Below are 19,140 nucleotides of genomic sequence, written 5' to 3' on the forward strand. Positions count from 1 at the left end.
GATTATTTTTTCATTGTCAAGAATATGTCACTCGTATTTGTGATCAGATCGTAAATGTAATTCGATTGTAAATGGTTGTGATCTCTTCTTAGGTTTCATCGTCCCTATCAGATTATAGTTTTTGTTTGGAGCGGACGGTCGAAGGTCGTCCGAAGGCCTTCGGTGGTGAATAAGTGGTCAGATTATTAGGCGCCGAGTGAGGGTGTTCTCCGAACGACCTCCAATCGCCCGTTCCGAACAAAAACTATAATATGATGAAGATAATGAACTAAAAAGGAATTATAACCATTTATGATCAAATCACGATCATAATTCGACTATAAATATGAGTGACACATCCCCTGAATCATAAAAATGATCCAGGAGATCCTGTTTCGGAAAAGAGACAATTGCTAAAGCTACTTTTTTGCCTTTTAAAAAAATATTTTTGGTTTTATTTCACTGGTGTGACTGTTAAAGCTGTAATTTGTGTGCTTACACAAGGGCTTTTATGAGACTCCGCACTCTACAAATGGAAGGGGCACTCCTTGCTCCGCGATCATCGGCATCGCGGCGGTGGCCGGCGATGGCGCAACCACACTTTTTAGTTGCTGCTTCGAAGCTTGAGCTTCGATGGCTGGTGCTGTCACTTGTGCTCTTCCTCCATGCCTCGGCTGTCGAGATCTTCTTCGAAGAGCGATTCGACGGTATCTTGCTCTTTCCGTATACCCTAATTTGACTCCTCCTCCGCGCTTTCTTTGTTTGTAAACGGTTTGGATCTTTTAATGTACTTCATTTCTTGCATACTTCTCCTTTCCGTAATCATTTATAGCTTTCCATTTTGGTTAGAGCTTGACATTTATTTTCCCATTTTGAGATACGACACAGGAGAGGGATACTTGAGAGTTAACTTATTTCCTTTAATAGTTATCTCAGCTATGCTATATCGAGTATCTGAAATCGAACTGTTGATCTGATCGGAGAGCGGAGGGACCGCTGGTTTTGATTTAATTAGGGCAAGAAAATAGTCCTTAAATAGGGCACGCGCAAATATTTGGAAGGATATTAAACAAGTATGTGGGTTTAGATGATTGGATATTGTGTATGCAATTTTAATATTGGAAAAAAAATCTAAGTTGTCCAAGATGGTTTCGTTGAAAATTTATCTTTTGTGTGCTGAAGTGTGAAATATTTGAGTTCTCTATATTTCTCTAACATCTAACTATCGTTTTATTGACAGTTATTTCCTAACTACTTGTGCTTTTGACCTTTTGTTTGTTTTTCAGTTGCTAAATTTCCAATGGTTATATATTTATATGTGTTTAACTAAATTGGAATTTTGACAAATATTTTTGTTGCTTTGGGAAGATGGTTGGGAGCAACGATGGGTAAAATCAGACTGGAAAAGGAGTGAAGGAAAAGCTGGTGTTTTTAAACATACTGCTGGAAAATGGCCTGGTGATCCAGATGATAAAGGTGTGAATTTTTCATTGTCATTTCCTCACTTAGTGTCTTTCTTTAAGTTGTCAACCTTTTTTTTATTATTCATCTCAATATAAAAAAAGATTGATAAACAAATTAATAAAAAGAAAAACTCTTTTTTTAAAAAAAATGAGCCTTCAGATTCTCAGTGTGACTAATATTTTTCTTCTTTTTTGTATTTCAGTGCTTATCTGATGAGAATGACCTTTCTGTATACAGGATTACAAACATCTATAGATGCCAGGCATTCTGCAATATCTGCAAAATTTCCAGAATTTAGTAACAAGAACAGGACACTGGTGGTCCAGTATTCTATAAGGTTTGAGCAGGACATTGAATGTGGTGGAGGCTATATAAAGCTTCTTTCTGGATATGTTAATCAGAAGAAATTTGGTGGTGATACTCCATACAGGTTTATTGGTTTCTTTAATATCAAATAGGTTTTGTATCTTTCATGTTGTGTACTATATTATCAATATTTATGATTATGCGATTGATGTAGATATTTTTTTAGTTAACCTCTTTTGAATTTGTTTAAATTATTAGAATAATATTAAATAATTGTTTATGGTAAAGACCAAAAAAGGGAGACCAATTAATATTCTTTGTTTTTCCTTTTGTTGTTGCCTCAATATTCTTTTTGAACTTGCACAAAAGTCAGCATTCTCATTGTTACTACGTTGGAACATTTTCTACTTATTAGTATCACATATGCACTTTTGGAGTGGAAAATAGTATACCTGATGATATTTTTCTCATGCAGTTTAATGTTGGGCCCTGACATTTGTGGAACACAAACAAAGAAGCTCCATCTAATCCTTTCTTACCAGGGGCAGAATTATCCCATCAAAAAGGATTTACAGTGTGAGACTGATAAGCTTGCACATGTCTATACATTTATTCTTAGACCTGATGCTTCATATAGCCTCCTCGTTGACAACCGAGAAAGAGAATCTGGGAGCATGTATACTGATTGGGATATACTTCCACCTCGGAAGATCAAGGAAGTTAATGCTAAGAAGGTTGGAATTGGAGTCTACTGACACTCCTGAGAATAGTTGAAGTAAAATGAAATTACTCTTGTTTCTTTCTGCAATTTCTCTTATACATGCATTTTACTTTTGCAGCCAAAAGACTGGGATGAAAGGGAATACATTGATGATCCAGATGATATCAAACCAGAGGTTTGCCCAACATTCTAAAATAATTGTTTTTAATTTGACAAACATTGTCTAACTTTTTTTTTCATGTGGTAGGGGTATGATTCTATTCCCAAAGAAATTCCTGACCCAAAGGTGAAAAAGGTATTATTCCTGTAAACTGTAAAACTCATGTTTACAACACGCAAGTCCTGGTGTAGTTGTCATACTGTTTCAGGAGCTTGTAGCTCAATTTGTTTCGAAGTAGATCCTCTTTATTGATGATGAGTCGCCTTTTCATTATGGGGGTTAGTAATTTGGGATTCTTTATTCTTTTTATTTTTATTTTTTCAAATTAGCCTGACATGTGGGATGAGGATGAGGATGGAATATGGAAACCACCAAAGATTCCAAATCCACAGTACAAGGGGCCATGGAAACGCAAGGTGTGTAATTCCAATCTGAGCTTGATGAATGTAATGTCTTGTGTATGTATAATTTATAATTCTCATCCATGATTGAGTTTACAGAGGATCAAGAACCCAAACTACAAAGGGAAATGGAAGACCCCGTGGATTGATAATCCTGGTAAGATGAGCATAGCATCTGATTGCTGATAAACCCATTAGCTTAATACTAATTGTCATGTTTGCATTTTGGATAAATAAAAACTGATGCTAGTGAAAATTTATATTCATGAAAAATCTATTTTTTTTCAGATCTTCAGTTATCTTAGGAACTATGGATGATCTAATAGAATGTGGATAATAAATTGTGCAAATGCTTTCATAAATTCTTCCATTATCAGAAGGAACTCAGGATGGGTGGGGGTTATCTAAAGGATTAAAAAGATGCTATTTCTGAGACCAATTAGGTGTAGTCATGCTTAAAGGTGATGCACATTAATAGGTAGTCGAGTTGAATCCATTAGAATGCAAGACGTAGAAGGAGACAACAAAATTTGTAGCATTATAAAAATCAATATAACTCATTCAAATATTAGAAGTGATAAAATCTTATATTGAACTTAATGGAGTGACAAGATGCGTGTAATAGCTGACCCCGAATAGTTGGGAGAAACCCATATGGTGATGTCACGATGATGATGCCATGCTAGGGAAGTTTACCATGGGAGATGCATCTTTGTGTTTTCTCAGAGAATCATAAGTCATGCTCAGAATCCCCATGCTTCTGTGCCATACAAGTTCAAAGTATTATACTGTCCATTGTTCGTCAGTGTGTTGAAACATGCTGTAGACACATACTGGACAGTGGTTGGGAGGGCATCTGTAGCACAATATCTCTGATGGCAGCTGTTAATCCTGATCGTGCACTAGATTATTTCTACCTATTTTCTTGAAATGGTATTGTTATCTTAGATGTTTGGTTTTCTGGGATGCATAGATGATGCTAGGATTCGTAGAGGACGTTACATCTCTAATTGTCTACATCTGGGATATAGGAAATCTTTTGGATGAATAGTTGAATTGTCACTGCACATGTTGTGTTGCCATGTGATCTCACATCAAGAATTTCTCTTGTTACAAATCCTCATGGAGTTCTATCTAATTTGAGAATCACTATTTGAAAGGCTTCAAACTAGTAACGTCTATGGAAATTCAGTGTATCGAATGTGTCAAAATTTTCAAGAATTTGACTGTTGTGTTGGTTAGTTTTCTTTTTTTCTTTTTTTGCTTCATGGGTTAAAAACAATTTTTTGAATCATCCTAGCAAAATATTTCATGATATAGAAACTATCAAATGGTAAAGTGTAATTCTATCTGGTGATTTAATTGTTACCTTTTCATCAGAGTTCGAGGATGACCCAGATCTATATGTGCTGAAGCCTTTGAAGTACATTGGCATTGAAGTTTGGCAGGCAAATTTCTTTGCTCGATAGCACTCTTGCTAAACTTGTCCTTCGATGATCCTCCTGCATCTGCAGAACGATACATAACATGCCAACATAATGACTATGCAGGTAAAGGCAGGTTCAGTCTTTGACAACATCCTGATTTGTGATGATCCTGATTATGCAAAGGAGGTTGCAGAGGAGACTGTTCTTAAGCATAGAGAGGTCAGTTTATCATTTACGCTTGGTTGCTGAAGACCTTCATTGGAATTGTTATTTAGTAAGAATTTTCATCATGTATTTTCCCTGTGTCAGACTGAAAAGGAGGCCTTCGAGGAAGCAGAAAAAATAAAGAAAGCAAAAGAGGATGAGGTTATAACTCTTCTATTTTAACAAATTCCTTTTGTTCTACCTTCTATTTTCCTGAGTCACACCGAACTTTCTCTAGGTTTTCTCTGTGAAATCAAATGATATCCCTGTTGGTTGTTGATTTTGATTTCCTTTTGTGAACACCTGCTCATTAACAACGTTCGTTGCACAGGAATCTCAAAGAGCAAGGGAGGAAGGTGAGCGTAGGAGAAGAGAAAGGGGGCATGATCGACGTTACCGAGACAGGGAGCGCTACAGGGACCACAGAAGGGTAGATTAATATCTTCCTTTTCTTCAGATCAGCCTATAATATCAGACACTTTCATTTTAGTTGATCCTTTTATATCATGAAATGCTTTTCTAACTCGGAAGTATCGGTTTGCAGCGTCATCATAGAGATTACATCCATGATGATTATCATGTAAGATCTCTAGCTACTCTTTCCTTAATTTCATCCTCATCTCTCTCTCTCTCTTCATGATTCATCAAATGTGATCATTTTACTGCTCTACTTGCAGGATGAACTATGAAACCTTAAATATCATTTGTTGCGACACTGCCAAACCGAATGAAGCATCAATTCCCTGAACTGCACCATAGTGGGAGTACTGGAAATGAAATGATGCCCAATGCTTTCTAATTTAAACTACATTGGAAGTTTTGTAATTTTATGAATTGCTGTCCCTCGAAAAGGACTAGTTAACCTTGGATTGTATTGCAACTATTTCTGTATGGCAACTCTCATGTGTAAGTTTGTCGAGCACTTTGAATTTTCAAACTGTTCAAGCTAGTTAATTCAAGATGGCGTCTAATCTGATTGTCCTCTCGTGCTAAATTCAAGATTGCATCCGGGGGTTGGCGGTGTAAATGGGACATCGGGTGTCAATTAAAAAGATTATATCGGGGGTGTTTTCCTTTTTGCCCTCACACACATAACTGAGTTAGTACTCGGATAGTAAATTATCACAAGAGATCGAATTTTGGAGGAATAATTTTCTAGGAAATAAAATTCATCTTCTAGGAAATAAAATTCTTCCCATCTAAAGAGATATTGTTTTGTTTGGTCAGTATGATTTATTTCCTTTCCACATGCTTTGGGACGCGTTTGGATTGAGCGTATCATTTTTTATTATAAGATTGCAACACGGTCCGGCCCATGAATGAGTGGCCCATCGCAAGGCGCACGACTCTCAAAGCATTCGCAATGGACCAAAGAAACGTAACGCTCTTCCCGGTGTCTCACGATACCCGCGATGGATGCGCCATCCATTTCCAGCCGTTGGATCCCTCCACCTTCCATCGACGTCGCAATTGCTCGAATCGTTCGATAAAATTGGGAATGCGTTAGTCACCTCACCGAGGAATGTCAACCCACACCGTCTTGTTCTTCTTCCTCGTTGGGCGTCGTTTTATTACTTGCAGAGGCGAGCCCATGGCTGGTGTCCTATCCCGCCAAGGCAAGAAGAAGGAATGTTTTAATGCGCGCATCAGTCCGGTGTGTTTCCTTCCCTTTTCTGAATCCGTGTAATGTGATGTGCTTATCTCCTCGCTTCTGTCACGCGCCTCATAGAACATCCATTGCGGCGACCCTCCGTCGTAGCCTTTCGGGTTTGCAGTCTTGAAGGGATCCAAGAAAATCCGATACTTGCAGTATTGTAGCGTTTACGGGCGTCATTTCGCTTGCTTTCCGAAAAGTCGCCACCTTTTCTCGCTTCAGGGTCGCCAGATCTCCCCAGTTCCTAGGGTTTTTAGGTTCTGCACGGTGACCCGTTTCTAGGCGGTGTGTTCGTGGAAAAGGTGATAGCTTTGCTTCGATTTTTTTTTTTCCGTTCATGATGTTGTGGATTTTGGATCTTGAAAACAATATCTTATTTTTTTAAAAAAAAAAATGCAACTTTCGAGTTATTCACTTGCTAGACTTTTGATATTTCTTTCTGGTTATCTATTTCGCAATGGTTTCTCTGAGAAAGATGGTGCCTCTGTGGTATTTGAGCTTTCTAGATCCGGTAGTATGGACAAGGAGAAGTGGCCTGTCCCTGGTGGAGGAGCAGTAGGAGGAGGTAATGCTGGTGGTTTGCCGCCCCAGTCCTCGAGATATGCCTTATTTGCCTCGCCTTCAGACAGTTGCAGAATTACAAACGATCCCTCCTCTTCTTCCTCCCAGCCACCTGATTCTGGTCAATTTGGTTACGTCACGCCATCTGATACTGGGAGGTTTAGCTACGATGTCAGCAGGATGCCAGATTGTCCTCCAAAAAATTCTGGCCACAGGCGAGCCCACTCTGAAATCCTCAGTCTCCCAGATGACCTTAGCTTTGGTAGCGACCTTGGTGTGGTGGGGTCGCATGATGGGCCTTCACTCTCTGATGAAACTGAGGAGGACCTCGTTTCCATGTTCATTGATGTCGAAAAGTTCAGCTCTAGTGCTACCTCTGCTGGTCTGTCCATTCGTGAGGCATCACCTGTTCCAGCTCTTCCTCAGGGTGACAATGTTCCCTCCGGTTCCAGTGAGAAGCCAAGAATGAGGCATCAACATAGCCAATCTTTAGATGGCACTTCAATAAAGCCTGAGCTTTTGATGGCTGGGGGTGAAGGGCCTTCATCTGTGGACGTGAAGAAGGCTATGTCAGCTGCAAAACTTGCTGAACTGGCTCTTGTTGATCCAAAGCGTGCGAAGAGGTTTCACATAACACTATTTTTTTACCATTTGTTTCATTGAGTGGCCTTGTTTCCTTCATCGATCCAATGCCCGAGTTTTACAGGATTTTGGCGAACAGACAATCAGCTTCAAGATCAAAAGAAAGGAAGATGAGATATATTTCAGAGCTTGAGCGGAAGGTGCAAACTCTCCAAACTGAAGCAACCACATTATCTGCTCAGCTGAGTATGCTACAGGTGTTTCCATTGATGATTTTTTGTTCTTTATTGATGCTTACTCTATGAAATATGAACTGGTGAAAATATGTCGCTAGCAGTTAGGCATGGCAACACAGTACCTTTACAATATTCAATGTTGAAGCTGAATGTTTGAAATTTACTACGTATGTGAGATATTTCATTTGCTTAGGAGTAGAATGCAGGATACTGATTGGCACCTTTTACATATATACTAAGCTCTTGCAATCATAATTCCCATTAATTTATACATATTATAAGGACCAAAAAACTCCAAATAGTTGATTGTACTCAGTCTTTCCTCATTATTTCCTTATCTAAGACTAGAGGTTATAACCTGACCATCTTTTAGTTGACTCAATCAATTCATAGGCAGCTACATAATAGCCTGCCTAGCGGTGTATGGGTTACATGTTCTACATTACCACATATATCTCAAACAGGTATGGGATATTTAATGCAGCCACATGTGGCTGGATAGCACAAAATAATAATGAGAAGAATACTTGAAATATTTGCTATTTTCTTTTTGATATAACAATCATACAAGTGTTTTCCTTTATGTTAAAATTTTAATGAAAATAAAGTAAAAAAAAAAAGAAGGAAAAATTACTCTCTTACAAAAGAAACAGAAATTACTGATATTTGCTTCTCTTTGGGACAAATGAAGCATTCATGAAATATGTGCACATGATACTATAAATGATCCTTGGCATTGATAGTTGGAACTAAAGGGTTGGTCCACTGTTCTTTTATACATAGATAATGACAAGCAGTGATGGCTTTAGTAGCCAGAGGATGGATTATAATATATTGCTATTAGTTGTCAGACAAAGAGAATGCCATAAAGCCACTGTGTCGGCTATAAATATTTCCCAAGTCTGAAATTTATCATAGTATTTTTCTTTGCTTCATCATATGTTGGAAACAATTTCCTATAATTTTTAACTGATCCTTGATCATAAGTAGCATCAAAATCTTTTATAAATAGACAATACACAGGACTTCAAAGCAAAGTTCGCTGATATCTTGACATTTTTTTGCCTATTTTATTTGTTGGCTGTTCTGGAGTGAAACTCAAACCTTAGATGGAAATACTGATGGGACCATCATAAGCTGATCTGTTGTTGTGGTCTTTATAGAGTCTGTTTCCCAGAAGGGTTTTTACTAAACTGTTATATTTCCATTTTGAAATGATTTTTATATGATTTCCATTTGCAATCATGTATATCAAAACTAAACATTATTCTGGAGTGAAACCCAAGCCTTAGATGGAAATACTGATGGAACCATCATAAACTGATCTGTTGTTATGGTCTTTATAGAGTCTGTTTCCCAGAAGTGTCTCCACTAAACTGTTATATTTCTATTTTGAAATGGTTTTTATATGATTTCTATTTTGTAATCATGTATATCAAAACTAAACACTATCTGCATATCTTCTAAAGTTTGGATTTGTCATTTTAAAGCATATTTCTGCTTATTTTATTTAAAAAATATTTGTTGCTGTCGTTGAATTTAGGAAAAGAGACATTGTGTTGTATATATTGTAATCAGAGCTGGAACCTACTAACTTGTTACACAAGATAGAATAACTCTTAGCAAAACATAGATTTAGAATCAACAATGATGATGATGATGTGTGTGTGTGTGTGAAATAAAACTTAGTTAATGGAGCATCCTGCCACTAATTTCTTTGACCTCAATCAACAAATGTGGGAAAACGTAATGACTAGGGTAATTTATCTTATCTAGGAGATAGTAGAGGGTCAAAGTAGGGTCAATTGAATGCTTGTGGTGGAAGACAATATAAAACATTATGTGAAAAAGAGAATTGTGTAAGGAACATATTCATGGATAATAGAGGACCACATACAATTTATAATGTAACATATTGTAAGAAGTGCATCACCCCAAAAAGAAATGGGTGCATGCTTAGATATTCTTAGAGTCAACTGAAAGTTAATTCTTGATTTACACTTCACCAGCTGTTACGAACATAGCTGAGTTGGTACTCGGGTGGCAGAGTTGCTTCATTGATTTACACTTCATTCTTTTTTGAGATGTGGGGGTAAGAAGATTAGTGAATAATATCAAGGCTCAAAAGAAATGACTAAGGTATGAGAGAAGTACACTTTAACTTTGTTGTTGCTAAAAATTTATAGAATACCAAATTAAGTTTTAATCTTGACACAAAAAAGAAAAAAAATATAGAAAAAAAAATCAAAATGATCTTTCATTAAGAAACACCATGTGCTTTGAGAATAATCAACTCACATCTGAGAGTGGAACTTACACAATGTAGATCCCAACATCAGATTGGACCAAACAAAAAAAATGTGAAGATACACATTGATCGGCTCTATTAGGGAATGAGGATCTAGTATATGTTCTTAATTGCTATTACTCGCACTCAAGAGAAAATGACTAGATAGACTAGTTTTAAACATTAGAGACTTAGGTGACCATGTGGACTATGTATTCAAAGAAGTGAAGGAAACATAGAAGTGCAAAAGATGATGGAGATACAATTAGTAAGCACAACTTGCAAGAACTTAAGCTCTATGCTAATCAACTTTACTCGTCCTCAAATTTTGGTAAAAATATATTTTAATTCCGTATTGAGCTTAATAAATAATATAAGCTCAATGAAAATTTAAAGGTATAAAATATAGAGGATAGATGAAATAAAGGGGAAAGAGAGACATCTCCAATGCCCTTAGCCTATAAGTGAGTCACATTGCCTATTATGACATTGGTATGACATGCTGGTGATGTGAGATTTGAGAAAGACGATATGTTACCAAGAGTATACTTAAGGCTTCTAAATCTCGAGTCCAAAGGATGATTCCATATAATCCGACTAGAGAGATGACCTCGTGGGCAAAGGCCGAGTTGCAAGGTGAAATAAGTTGAGAGATTTGTAACTCGAGAAAGGGTAGTTCTCAACTTAGTGAAGACTTGACCATTGGAACAATCCAATTGATCAAAGGATAGGGTTTAGGTTCGGTGATCATCTAGTGGTTGAGTCAACTACTTAGTTGATTCAAGTTGATCAGCCAGTGAACATCATGTTTCTATTCATGGTTGAGTTGATTGGGAAGTTGATTGACGGCTCAACTGAAAAGTTGGAAGTAGTCATTGATCTACAAAGTTAAGCGGCAACGGTTGAATGAGCGAAGGTCTACAATGAAACTAATTGACTGAGATAGCTGTTGGCATGCTAAAGCCCATAGCGATCAAGAAAATAGTTGACTGATGGTGGATCCAATCGATATCAGTTGACTGATCGGCTATGGTACAAAAGATAGAAAGTGAAAGATGAAAAGATTGAAGCTATAAAAGGAGGCCCAAGGGGAGCATTCAAAGGTTGGCCTTTAAGTTTATTCACTTTATTGTTCTTAATCTTACAAGCTCTCTCTTGTACTCATAGCCTTAATCTTCACTTTACTTGTTCCTTACCTTGTAAGAAGATTGTTGTAAAAGGTTTCTCCACCTTTGAAAGAAGTCCAAGGAAAAAAACTAGTGGGCTTTGGAGAGTGATTCGCCAAAAAGTCATAAGCTATGGAATGGGAATGAGGATTTTGAACCATATTATATCAATGTGTTAGTGTTGGTATGCTTGTTGTTTCTTATTTCGTTGTGCTAGGAGTTTGTAGTTGACCTTGTTAAGTCATTAGCAAGAGGAAGAGCATATTTGCATGTTAAACGCTGTTCACCCCTCTCTAGCCGTCTGGCCACTTTCGTTCACAGTCCTAATATGTGAGTGACTCTGATTCTGGCCAATAAATTAAACTTTCACTTGTAGCCCATAAAGCATAATTCTTTCTATCCAATTTTTCCTTGGTGATTGTGATGAAGTTAGAAAGGCTTGAAAACCGTGGGGTATCAAGAAGGTAGTCATGGTATCAAACATTTTGGATTAAACTTTCTCTAGAGAATCCACCAAACAAGATAAATTTAGCTCTATATTTCTTTTCTTTTCAAAGAAAAATAATATTGCTGTAGTAATATGGTGGGGTGTGGTTTGATTGAATTGTCATTAGTAATCGATGAAACTTTTCCAAGTTGGAGTGTCAGGGAGCCATAGAGAAGGCCGCGTGGAGCTCAATAAGGAGAATGACAGAGGAGTTCAATAAGGGAGGTGAAATTGATTTCTGGTGCTTCCAATTTGCAGGGAGACGGAATGAAAAGGGCTTCTTAAGATTGGCAAGCCTTCAAAGTGAATATTTACTCACCTGAAAGGCCATCATTGGCGCATATAGCATAAAGATGACATTAGAGAACATCTTCTGATTCAACTACACTGGACAATACCATGGGGCTGCGCCTTGGCAGGTTGTATCAAGGTGGAGATATCACAGATCGAGACTTTAGCGGGTTTCCATGCTTTTGATCTCTCATTGAGATCGAACCGTGAGAAGGGAGTTCACGCTTGTGCAGAGGTGTGAGATAGTTAGGGCTTTGATATCATGTTACAGGAAAAGTTAAGTACCCTAGATAGTCCCATCACTCTCTCTCTCTCTCTCTCTCTCTCTATCTATCTATCTATCTATCTATCTATATATATGTATATATATCAAGTTAAAAAGTTGCAAGTGGACCTTTATATTTAAGTCCCTAGGTCCATAACAGAGCCATTTGATGAATTACCTATATGTTATGGGTCAAGTTCAGTTTTGCTTCTTGTATTCATAGTACTTGGTGATTTGTGTCGTTTCTTTGTACCTTCACTCTTGTTGAAAGGGCACTTTTTCAGTAGGTAGAAAATTATAGTTTGCTTAATCTGGAGTAAATAATTATCTTGGATTTTTGCAACTCGTGCATCTTAGTCTTATTGGACAAATCATAATACATTCATTTATGTTTATTAGCTTAATGTTTGTTATATTTGTTGCCATCTTCCAAATGAGTCGATAAATAATTTGCTTCTTGTGCATTTCTTTTCATGGTTGATATTGGAAAGGATGAATTGTTTCAGATATGGAAAAAAAAACTTATTACTGTCATCTTTTCCTTGTACAGAGAGACACCAATGGTCTAACAGTTGAAAATAATGAATTGAAATTGAGATTACAGACAATGGAACAACAGGTTCACCTGCAGGATGGTAAGGTCCTCTTTTATGATGCATCTCTTGTTTCTTCTGCTAAATCATCTTTAGTAAATTTATTTTGTCACAATTTGTCTGTTCTTTTTCCAAGGGAAGTCAAAGTTGTTACTACTCTTCTTTGTTTCTTCATCTTTCGCACATCAATTCAGCATCATAATCTGACATCAATGAGCCGACCGGTATTATTTGGTTAGATCATGGATACAATCCAATACTTCAAATCTAGTGGTGTTTGTGATGTGAAATTAATTTTTCATACACGGATCTGTGATTTGATGTTATTATTCCATTGAATCTCCTCTAATGCGCTTGAATGCTTAGTTTAAATCGACCTTAATCTTTTCTGCACAATACTTCAAATTTGAGCATGTGCATGACAGAAAAACTTGGTCATTGGTGCAGCACTGAATGAGAACCTGAGAGATGAGGTTCAGCGGTTGAAGATGGCTACTGGCCAGATGTTGCCGAGTGGCGGCCAAATGATGAACTTTGCTTCGTCTTTTGGAGCAAACCAGCAATATTATCATCACAATCCGGCAATGCAATCTCTCCTGGCAACTCACCAACTTCAGCAACTGCAAATCCGCTCTCAGCATCCACAACAGCTGCAACCTCATCAGACCCAGCAACATCAGGTTCAGCAGCAGCTGCTGCAGCTGCGAACCCAGCAGCAACAACAACAGCAGCAACGGCAGCAACAGCAATCGACCACAGACCTGAGAATGAAAGGGGCGTCACTGCCATTGCAGAACCAGTTTGGAGAGGCTCCATCAGACGACAAAAACACTCATGAATGATGTTTAACTGGCTAGCCATCTATTTTTTTTGAGCCTTAACCGAGTAATGTTCTCTGTTTCTTGTTTTTTACAGAGCATAGCTAATTAAGCATGACAAGAACTTGGACGATCATAAAATGCATATGGCAAGTCAGCCATTTTGGGAACTATTTGGGCACATGCTCTGGTACTTAGTCATTTCCAGCAATGCTATTTTAGTGTGGCTGCCCTATTTTGATAGGTTTGTTAATGCAATTCTTTTTAGGCTGCGTTTGGTATGGTGTAATCTGCCTTGTAATGTAATCCAGATTACATTATAAAGTTGATTATTTTATTTGGTTTCATTTTTAACTTGTAATGTAATGTAATCTAGATTATAAAATATAATGAAGTTTTATAATCTGGATTATAAAACAAACATATTGTAATTCGATTACATTACGAGGTCACCTTTTAACAAAAATTTGAATGTCAAATATACCCCTAGTTTGTCGCCGCCCATCTTCGCCCGCCGCTCCGTCGGCGATCGACGACCGCCGGCGACCGCCGACGGCCGGCGATCGGCGACCACCGGCGACCGACAACGATCGTCGGCGACAGGCGACCGTCGGCGACTGACGACGATTGCTGGCGACAGGCGACCGGCGACCAGTCGGTGGCCGGCGACGGCGATCGGCCGACGGCGGTCGGCGACACCCGGCGATGGTCGGCGACCGGCGGCGGCCAACGACCGACGGCAGCGGCCACCGTAAGCTTCGACAGAGATGTAGCGCCCGTCGGTAGAAGTCGTAGGATATTTTTATCATTTTATAATAATACGAATTACATTCCTTATAAAAATAATGGACACCAAACAAAAGAATGTAATCACTTTTGTAATCAAAGATTATATACATTTCATTATCAAATGTAGTAATGTAATTAAGATTATATTATATTATATTACAAATTTGATTACATTACAAGCTCAATTATATTACGTCCAATCAAACGTAGCCTTAGGGTTTAAAGAGAAAAAAAATTGTCCTCTCTTGATGAGCGTCCTTCGAAAATATAGGACAGAAAAATAAAAAAAATTATAGCTTTTTAACGAATCCAGAGTCATTTTTAAAATACCCAAATTAGGTATCAATTTTTTAAAATTATCAAATTGTGCTTTTTCAGTAGAATTAATTTTATTCTATTTTGTAAAATTCATTCAGCCGATTTCGATCAAAATTGACTGATGGACTTAGAGACCTCGAAATAATATAAAATAGTTCTTATATATTCGTCTAGTTTTCTTGATGGTAAAAATATTATCAAATATCAATTTGACTTCATATATTGAGAGCAATGATTTTTTAATATGAATTAGTTTTTTGAACACATTTATGTTCAAAAAATCACTATTTTCAATATATTTGATCAAATTGATGTTTGATAGCATTTTAATAATCAGGAGAATTGGATGAACATATAGGAACTGGTTTTGTATCATTCTGAACTCTCTAGGTCCATCAATCGATTTTGGTCGAAATCAACTGTTAGACCTAGAGACCTTAAAATGACAAAACAAGTTCATATATGTTCATCTAATTCTCCTAATTGTAAAAATACTATCAAATATCAATTTGACATAATATATTGAAAGTGGTGATTTTTTTGAAACTATGGCCAAATGAGCCTAAATAAAATCAATGTAAGTTTTATTTAGGTTCATGTTACGCAACCGCAAGTGTACGGTTTCATCGTCAGTAATATAAAAAATCTGTCGAATCCACAGGGACTGTTGATTAAACACTAGAGATGTCGCAAGTAGGTAATCTAGACGATCGAAAGTTAGCTTTGGCGCTTGCAAACTAACGAGAGTGATTGAAGAGAGAAAGAAGGTTGAGAGAGAGAGAGAGAAGAGATCTTGGAGGGAATGAGATTCGGGAGATGGATTATAGGATTTCGGTTTCATTGTAATACTAGGGGATACTACATAGATTGCTTAGTTCCTACCCTCTATGTCCATGCTCTTGTAGGAAGTTAGATTGGTCAATATCTCTAAGTATCAGATAGAGAGTATCCTTGTGAAATCCTGTAATGGTTAACCCCCCTGTCACGAGGGCGCCTCGGTAGATCACAGGAATTCGTGTCTAGTAAATAGCAATAAGGATAAAGGTAGATAATACGGGTTCCTACTTCCTTATGGAGGAATTGCCTCTCCTTTCAAAAGAATGTCCTAGACGTCCGTGAACAGGTTACCCTTGTCACTAGGGCCCCTTGGGTGTACGATCTAGAGCACTCTCTCTACGAGAGCAGCAGTTCCTAAGGGATTGTTTCTCCTTTTAAGGGAGTGTCTTAGACGTCCGGAAAGGGTTATCCCTATCACTAGGGTACCTTGGTCAATACGCTCTAGGGCGTCCCCTTTGCGGGATTAACCATCCTCCACATCAATCGACAAAGCATGAAATATAAATATGTCACACAAGCATGAACAAGGCATGAACAAGTTATCGAATAAAAATAAGATAAATCTACATAGTTCTACATCTCCATTGCATTACAAGTACTCCCTAATCCTAGAAAAGGATGTCTACTCTATTGTGAGGGAAGAATATCCTCAGAACAATAAGAAAAACATACTTACAACCCTAGAAGAAAAGGAAGAAGAGATGCTTGATGATTCCGATGTCTTGGGGATGCTTCCTTGCTCCGGAGATGGACGGATCGTGAAGGGACGGTGGTGGATGAAGTTTTACGGCTTTCCTCGAGGGGAGGGACGAAGTCCCGAACCAAAGATGATGCAAGAATAGGGTTCTAGACCCTTTTATACCTCCTCCAAGCCGCCCAAGAAAACTAGGATTACGGGGCGTCCGGTAAACCGAGTTTTTCACCCATTAAACCAGGTTTTCTCATGATTTTCCCTGAACTAAAGTTGTATCTCTTGAAATTATCTTTAATCTGATACTTGGATCGAGCCCTGGCTCCAACCGAGCCGAAAGTTATGGCGGTTCGAAGTTTGGTCTGCGGTCTGGGCGGAGGTCCAGTTGAACCCGCGGTTGGGAGGCACGGCCGTGCCATTTATCAGGGGTAAACAATTCTTTCTCTCTGTTGGATCTGAAGCAAAGTTGTAGATCTTGAAGTCAGCTACATTTCGGTATAAAGAACAGCCCGAAACTCCAATGGAGCGCAAAGTTATGGCCAAATTACAAACGGTCTGCAATCTACTCAGAATTCAGCACAACTCTGTCTTGGCGTGGCATGGCCCGCGTTCTTCATCGCACGGCCGTGTGGAATCCACACGGCCTCACACGGCTTCCTCTCGGGTTGAGTCACACGGCCGTGTGGGGTCACACGGCCGTGGCCTTCTTCGTCTCTGTCGAGGTCACACGGCCGTGTGGATTCACACGGTCGTGACCTCTTCGCCACTGGAATGTTTGGCACGGTCGTGTGTTGCTTGGCTTCGGTCATGGCCTCACGGCCGTGCAGGTTTGCACGGCCAAGCATGGTTCTCCTTCGGTTGTGGTCGCACGGTCGTGCAAGAGTTGCACGGCCGTGCACTGTCTCCCTTCTGTTTGGCCACACGACCGTGTGAGGTTGCACGGCCCAAGCTCCTGTGTGCGTTTTAGCTCCATTTTCACTTCAAATAGCGTCCTGTCAACAAGAAAACGCACAAAAAGCAGATCTGCAAACAAAAGAGTATTTATGATGAGTATGTACTAAAGGAGACGATCATAAAGAATATGTATGCATAAAGCAAGTGAATGTGCGCTAAAACATGCATAAACGATCATACTATTTACGCACATCACACCCCCAGACTTAAACCTTTGCTTGTCCTCAAGCAAAACCCGCAATCTAGATTCATGTGGTTAGATAGTGCATCATAATCTCTAGAAAGTCAATCTAATTCTATCAAATGATTTCATTGGTACGCAAAATACAAAAGTAGTTTAAGTATGACCTAAGTAGTAGTCCTCCGTGCTCAGTGCGAAAGTGACCTAAATTTATCAAGTTTCAATCCCTAAGTCTAGTCAAGTCGTCATAAAATTGTGTTAGTGCGAAAGTGACCTAAATTTATCAAGTTTTAATCCCTAAGTCTAGTCAAGTCGTCATAAAATTGTGTTCCTTATACTTCCTGTGATAGGCACTTACCTGTTACACATAAGGTTCATTCCCCTCAAAAATGTTATGCATCGTCTACACAAGGTCTCAAAGGAATACTCAGTATCAAGAGAAACATAGCATTCATTTCCCCAGTAACCTAACTCCGTCTCAAAGGGGTGAATTGCTAGTTTCCACTCACGACAACAATTTTTTATCCCTTATTTTTTCTTCATTCATTTTTTTTTCTTTTTGAATGTTTGCAAAGTACTAAACTTGAACAAACTTTCAATTTTTTTTTTTTGGGATTAATTTTTTTCCAAATGAGCTTACATGATTTGAGTTTATCCAGTAACTAAAATGTAGTTGAGAGGTCACCATAGAAGCACAAGTACTAATCCAATTCTATGAATCATGACTATTTTAGAGTTATCAACCATCAAAAATAGGCATAGTGTATAGAGATCCTAAAACAAGACCAATACTTAAACTCTTATAGTAAAAGCATTGCTCACTTCATGCTATCATAGATAGAAAAAGATAGATCACTAAACATACTAGCACCATAAATAAATCACATAAAATATAGAATAAACGTGCTAGTATTTTGCATTAAGGAACAAACAATAATGATATGATGAATGATGCAACTAGCAAAAATTTTATTAAGCAAAAAGAAATAAACAAAAACTGAACTAAACTAAATGCATCTAATGCATCTCCCAGACTTAAATTTTTCATTGTCCCAATGAAAGCCAAAAATAATGTGGAGGAGATTTAAAAGTAAGAGAAGTTACTTAATGATACGTGCTAAATATCCATGTCATGAACTTCTCCATCTTGTAGTTGTCTTTCCTCCTAATCTTTGAATTCTATAAAACAAGATTGACAACAAAAATTAAGTAGAGGATACATATTTATTATAAAGAAAGAGCTGAAGACATAAATCAAATAAGAAAGAACTTGGGTTGTCTCCCAAGAAGCGCTTGTTTAAGGTCATTAGCTCGACCACCTCATTAGATTCATCTAAATCTTGCTCTTGGAGGGGTAAGATATTTTAGAACCCTCTTACCAAGGGCTCTTATTATAGAGAAAGCTTTCAATGTTGGAGTTAAGAAGTGAAGTATCACTCTCTCCATCTTCGTCTTCTTTAAAGTTCTTTCAGGTGGTCGAAGACGGTTCAAATCGAGCTTCCAATTATAGGTCCCAAGAAAATCTACACACCCAAAAGAAAGGCAAACCTCCCACAAGCATGTAATATTAGAAGAAACTAGAACCATATTAGTATGAACTGCATATGCATCAAAAATTGAATCACATCCAACAAAATCAATTATAGGTACCTCTATGAAATTTTCTAAAAGATCACTAGAAATACTAACCTTGCATTGTTGAGATGTACCTGAAAGTTCTAAACAATGGGATGTGGCTTCTTCAGAATTAAGAATTGGTTCTAGTTCT

General features: G+C 38.0%; 2 protein-coding genes across 4 annotated transcripts; both read left to right on the plus strand.

Moving 5' to 3' along the window:
* Nucleotides 1–527: 527 nt before the first annotated feature.
* Nucleotides 528–5,621, plus strand: LOC122010011 (calreticulin-3-like). Its single transcript, XM_042566353.1, has 14 exons — nt 528–686; nt 1,348–1,455; nt 1,681–1,873; nt 2,225–2,483; nt 2,589–2,645; nt 2,718–2,765; nt 2,960–3,046; nt 3,131–3,188; nt 4,412–4,479; nt 4,582–4,677; nt 4,768–4,824; nt 4,994–5,092; nt 5,207–5,242; nt 5,340–5,621. Exons 1-14 carry the CDS (start codon nt 566–568, stop codon nt 5,349–5,351), a joined length of 1,299 nt encoding a protein of 432 aa, XP_042422287.1. The 5' UTR covers nt 528–565; the 3' UTR covers nt 5,352–5,621.
* Nucleotides 5,622–6,161: 540 nt separating this feature from the next.
* Nucleotides 6,162–13,873, plus strand: LOC122010012 (probable transcription factor PosF21). 3 transcript variants are annotated; one of them, XM_042566356.1, is made up of 6 exons: nt 6,165–6,316; nt 6,392–6,618; nt 6,823–7,500; nt 7,584–7,716; nt 12,742–12,826; nt 13,232–13,873. In XM_042566356.1, exons 3-6 carry the CDS (start codon nt 6,833–6,835, stop codon nt 13,624–13,626), a joined length of 1,281 nt encoding a protein of 426 aa, XP_042422290.1. In that variant the 5' UTR covers nt 6,165–6,316; nt 6,392–6,618; nt 6,823–6,832; the 3' UTR covers nt 13,627–13,873. The 3 variants fall into 3 exon arrangements, with proteins under 3 accessions (XP_042422289.1, XP_042422288.1, XP_042422290.1); XM_042566355.1 differs by having other exon boundaries at nt 6,162–6,618; XM_042566354.1 differs by lacking the exon at nt 6,392–6,618 and having other exon boundaries at nt 6,162–6,316.
* The last annotated feature ends 5,267 nt before the right edge of the window (nt 13,874–19,140 follow it).

This window comes from Zingiber officinale, chromosome 8A (genome assembly GCF_018446385.1).
Source record: "Zingiber officinale cultivar Zhangliang chromosome 8A, Zo_v1.1, whole genome shotgun sequence".
NCBI lineage: Eukaryota > Viridiplantae > Streptophyta > Magnoliopsida > Zingiberales > Zingiberaceae > Zingiber > Zingiber officinale.

Bases quoted from the DNA above. Each gene is read 5' to 3' on its own strand.
- LOC122010011 (XM_042566353.1), top strand. From the start codon at position 566: ATGGCGCAACCACACTTTTTAGTTGCTGCTTCGAAGCTTGAGCTTCGA. The intron at 3,189-4,411 runs GTAAGATGAGCA...CCTTTTCATCAG, and splicing joins CCCGTGGATTGATAATCCTG to AGTTCGAGGATGACCCAGAT. The intron at 5,093-5,206 runs GTAGATTAATAT...ATCGGTTTGCAG, and splicing joins GCTACAGGGACCACAGAAGG to CGTCATCATAGAGATTACAT.
- LOC122010012 (XM_042566354.1), top strand. The intron at 7,501-7,583 runs GTTTCACATAAC...CGAGTTTTACAG, and splicing joins GATCCAAAGCGTGCGAAGAG to GATTTTGGCGAACAGACAAT. The intron at 12,827-13,231 runs GTAAGGTCCTCT...TCATTGGTGCAG, and splicing joins ACAGGTTCACCTGCAGGATG to CACTGAATGAGAACCTGAGA.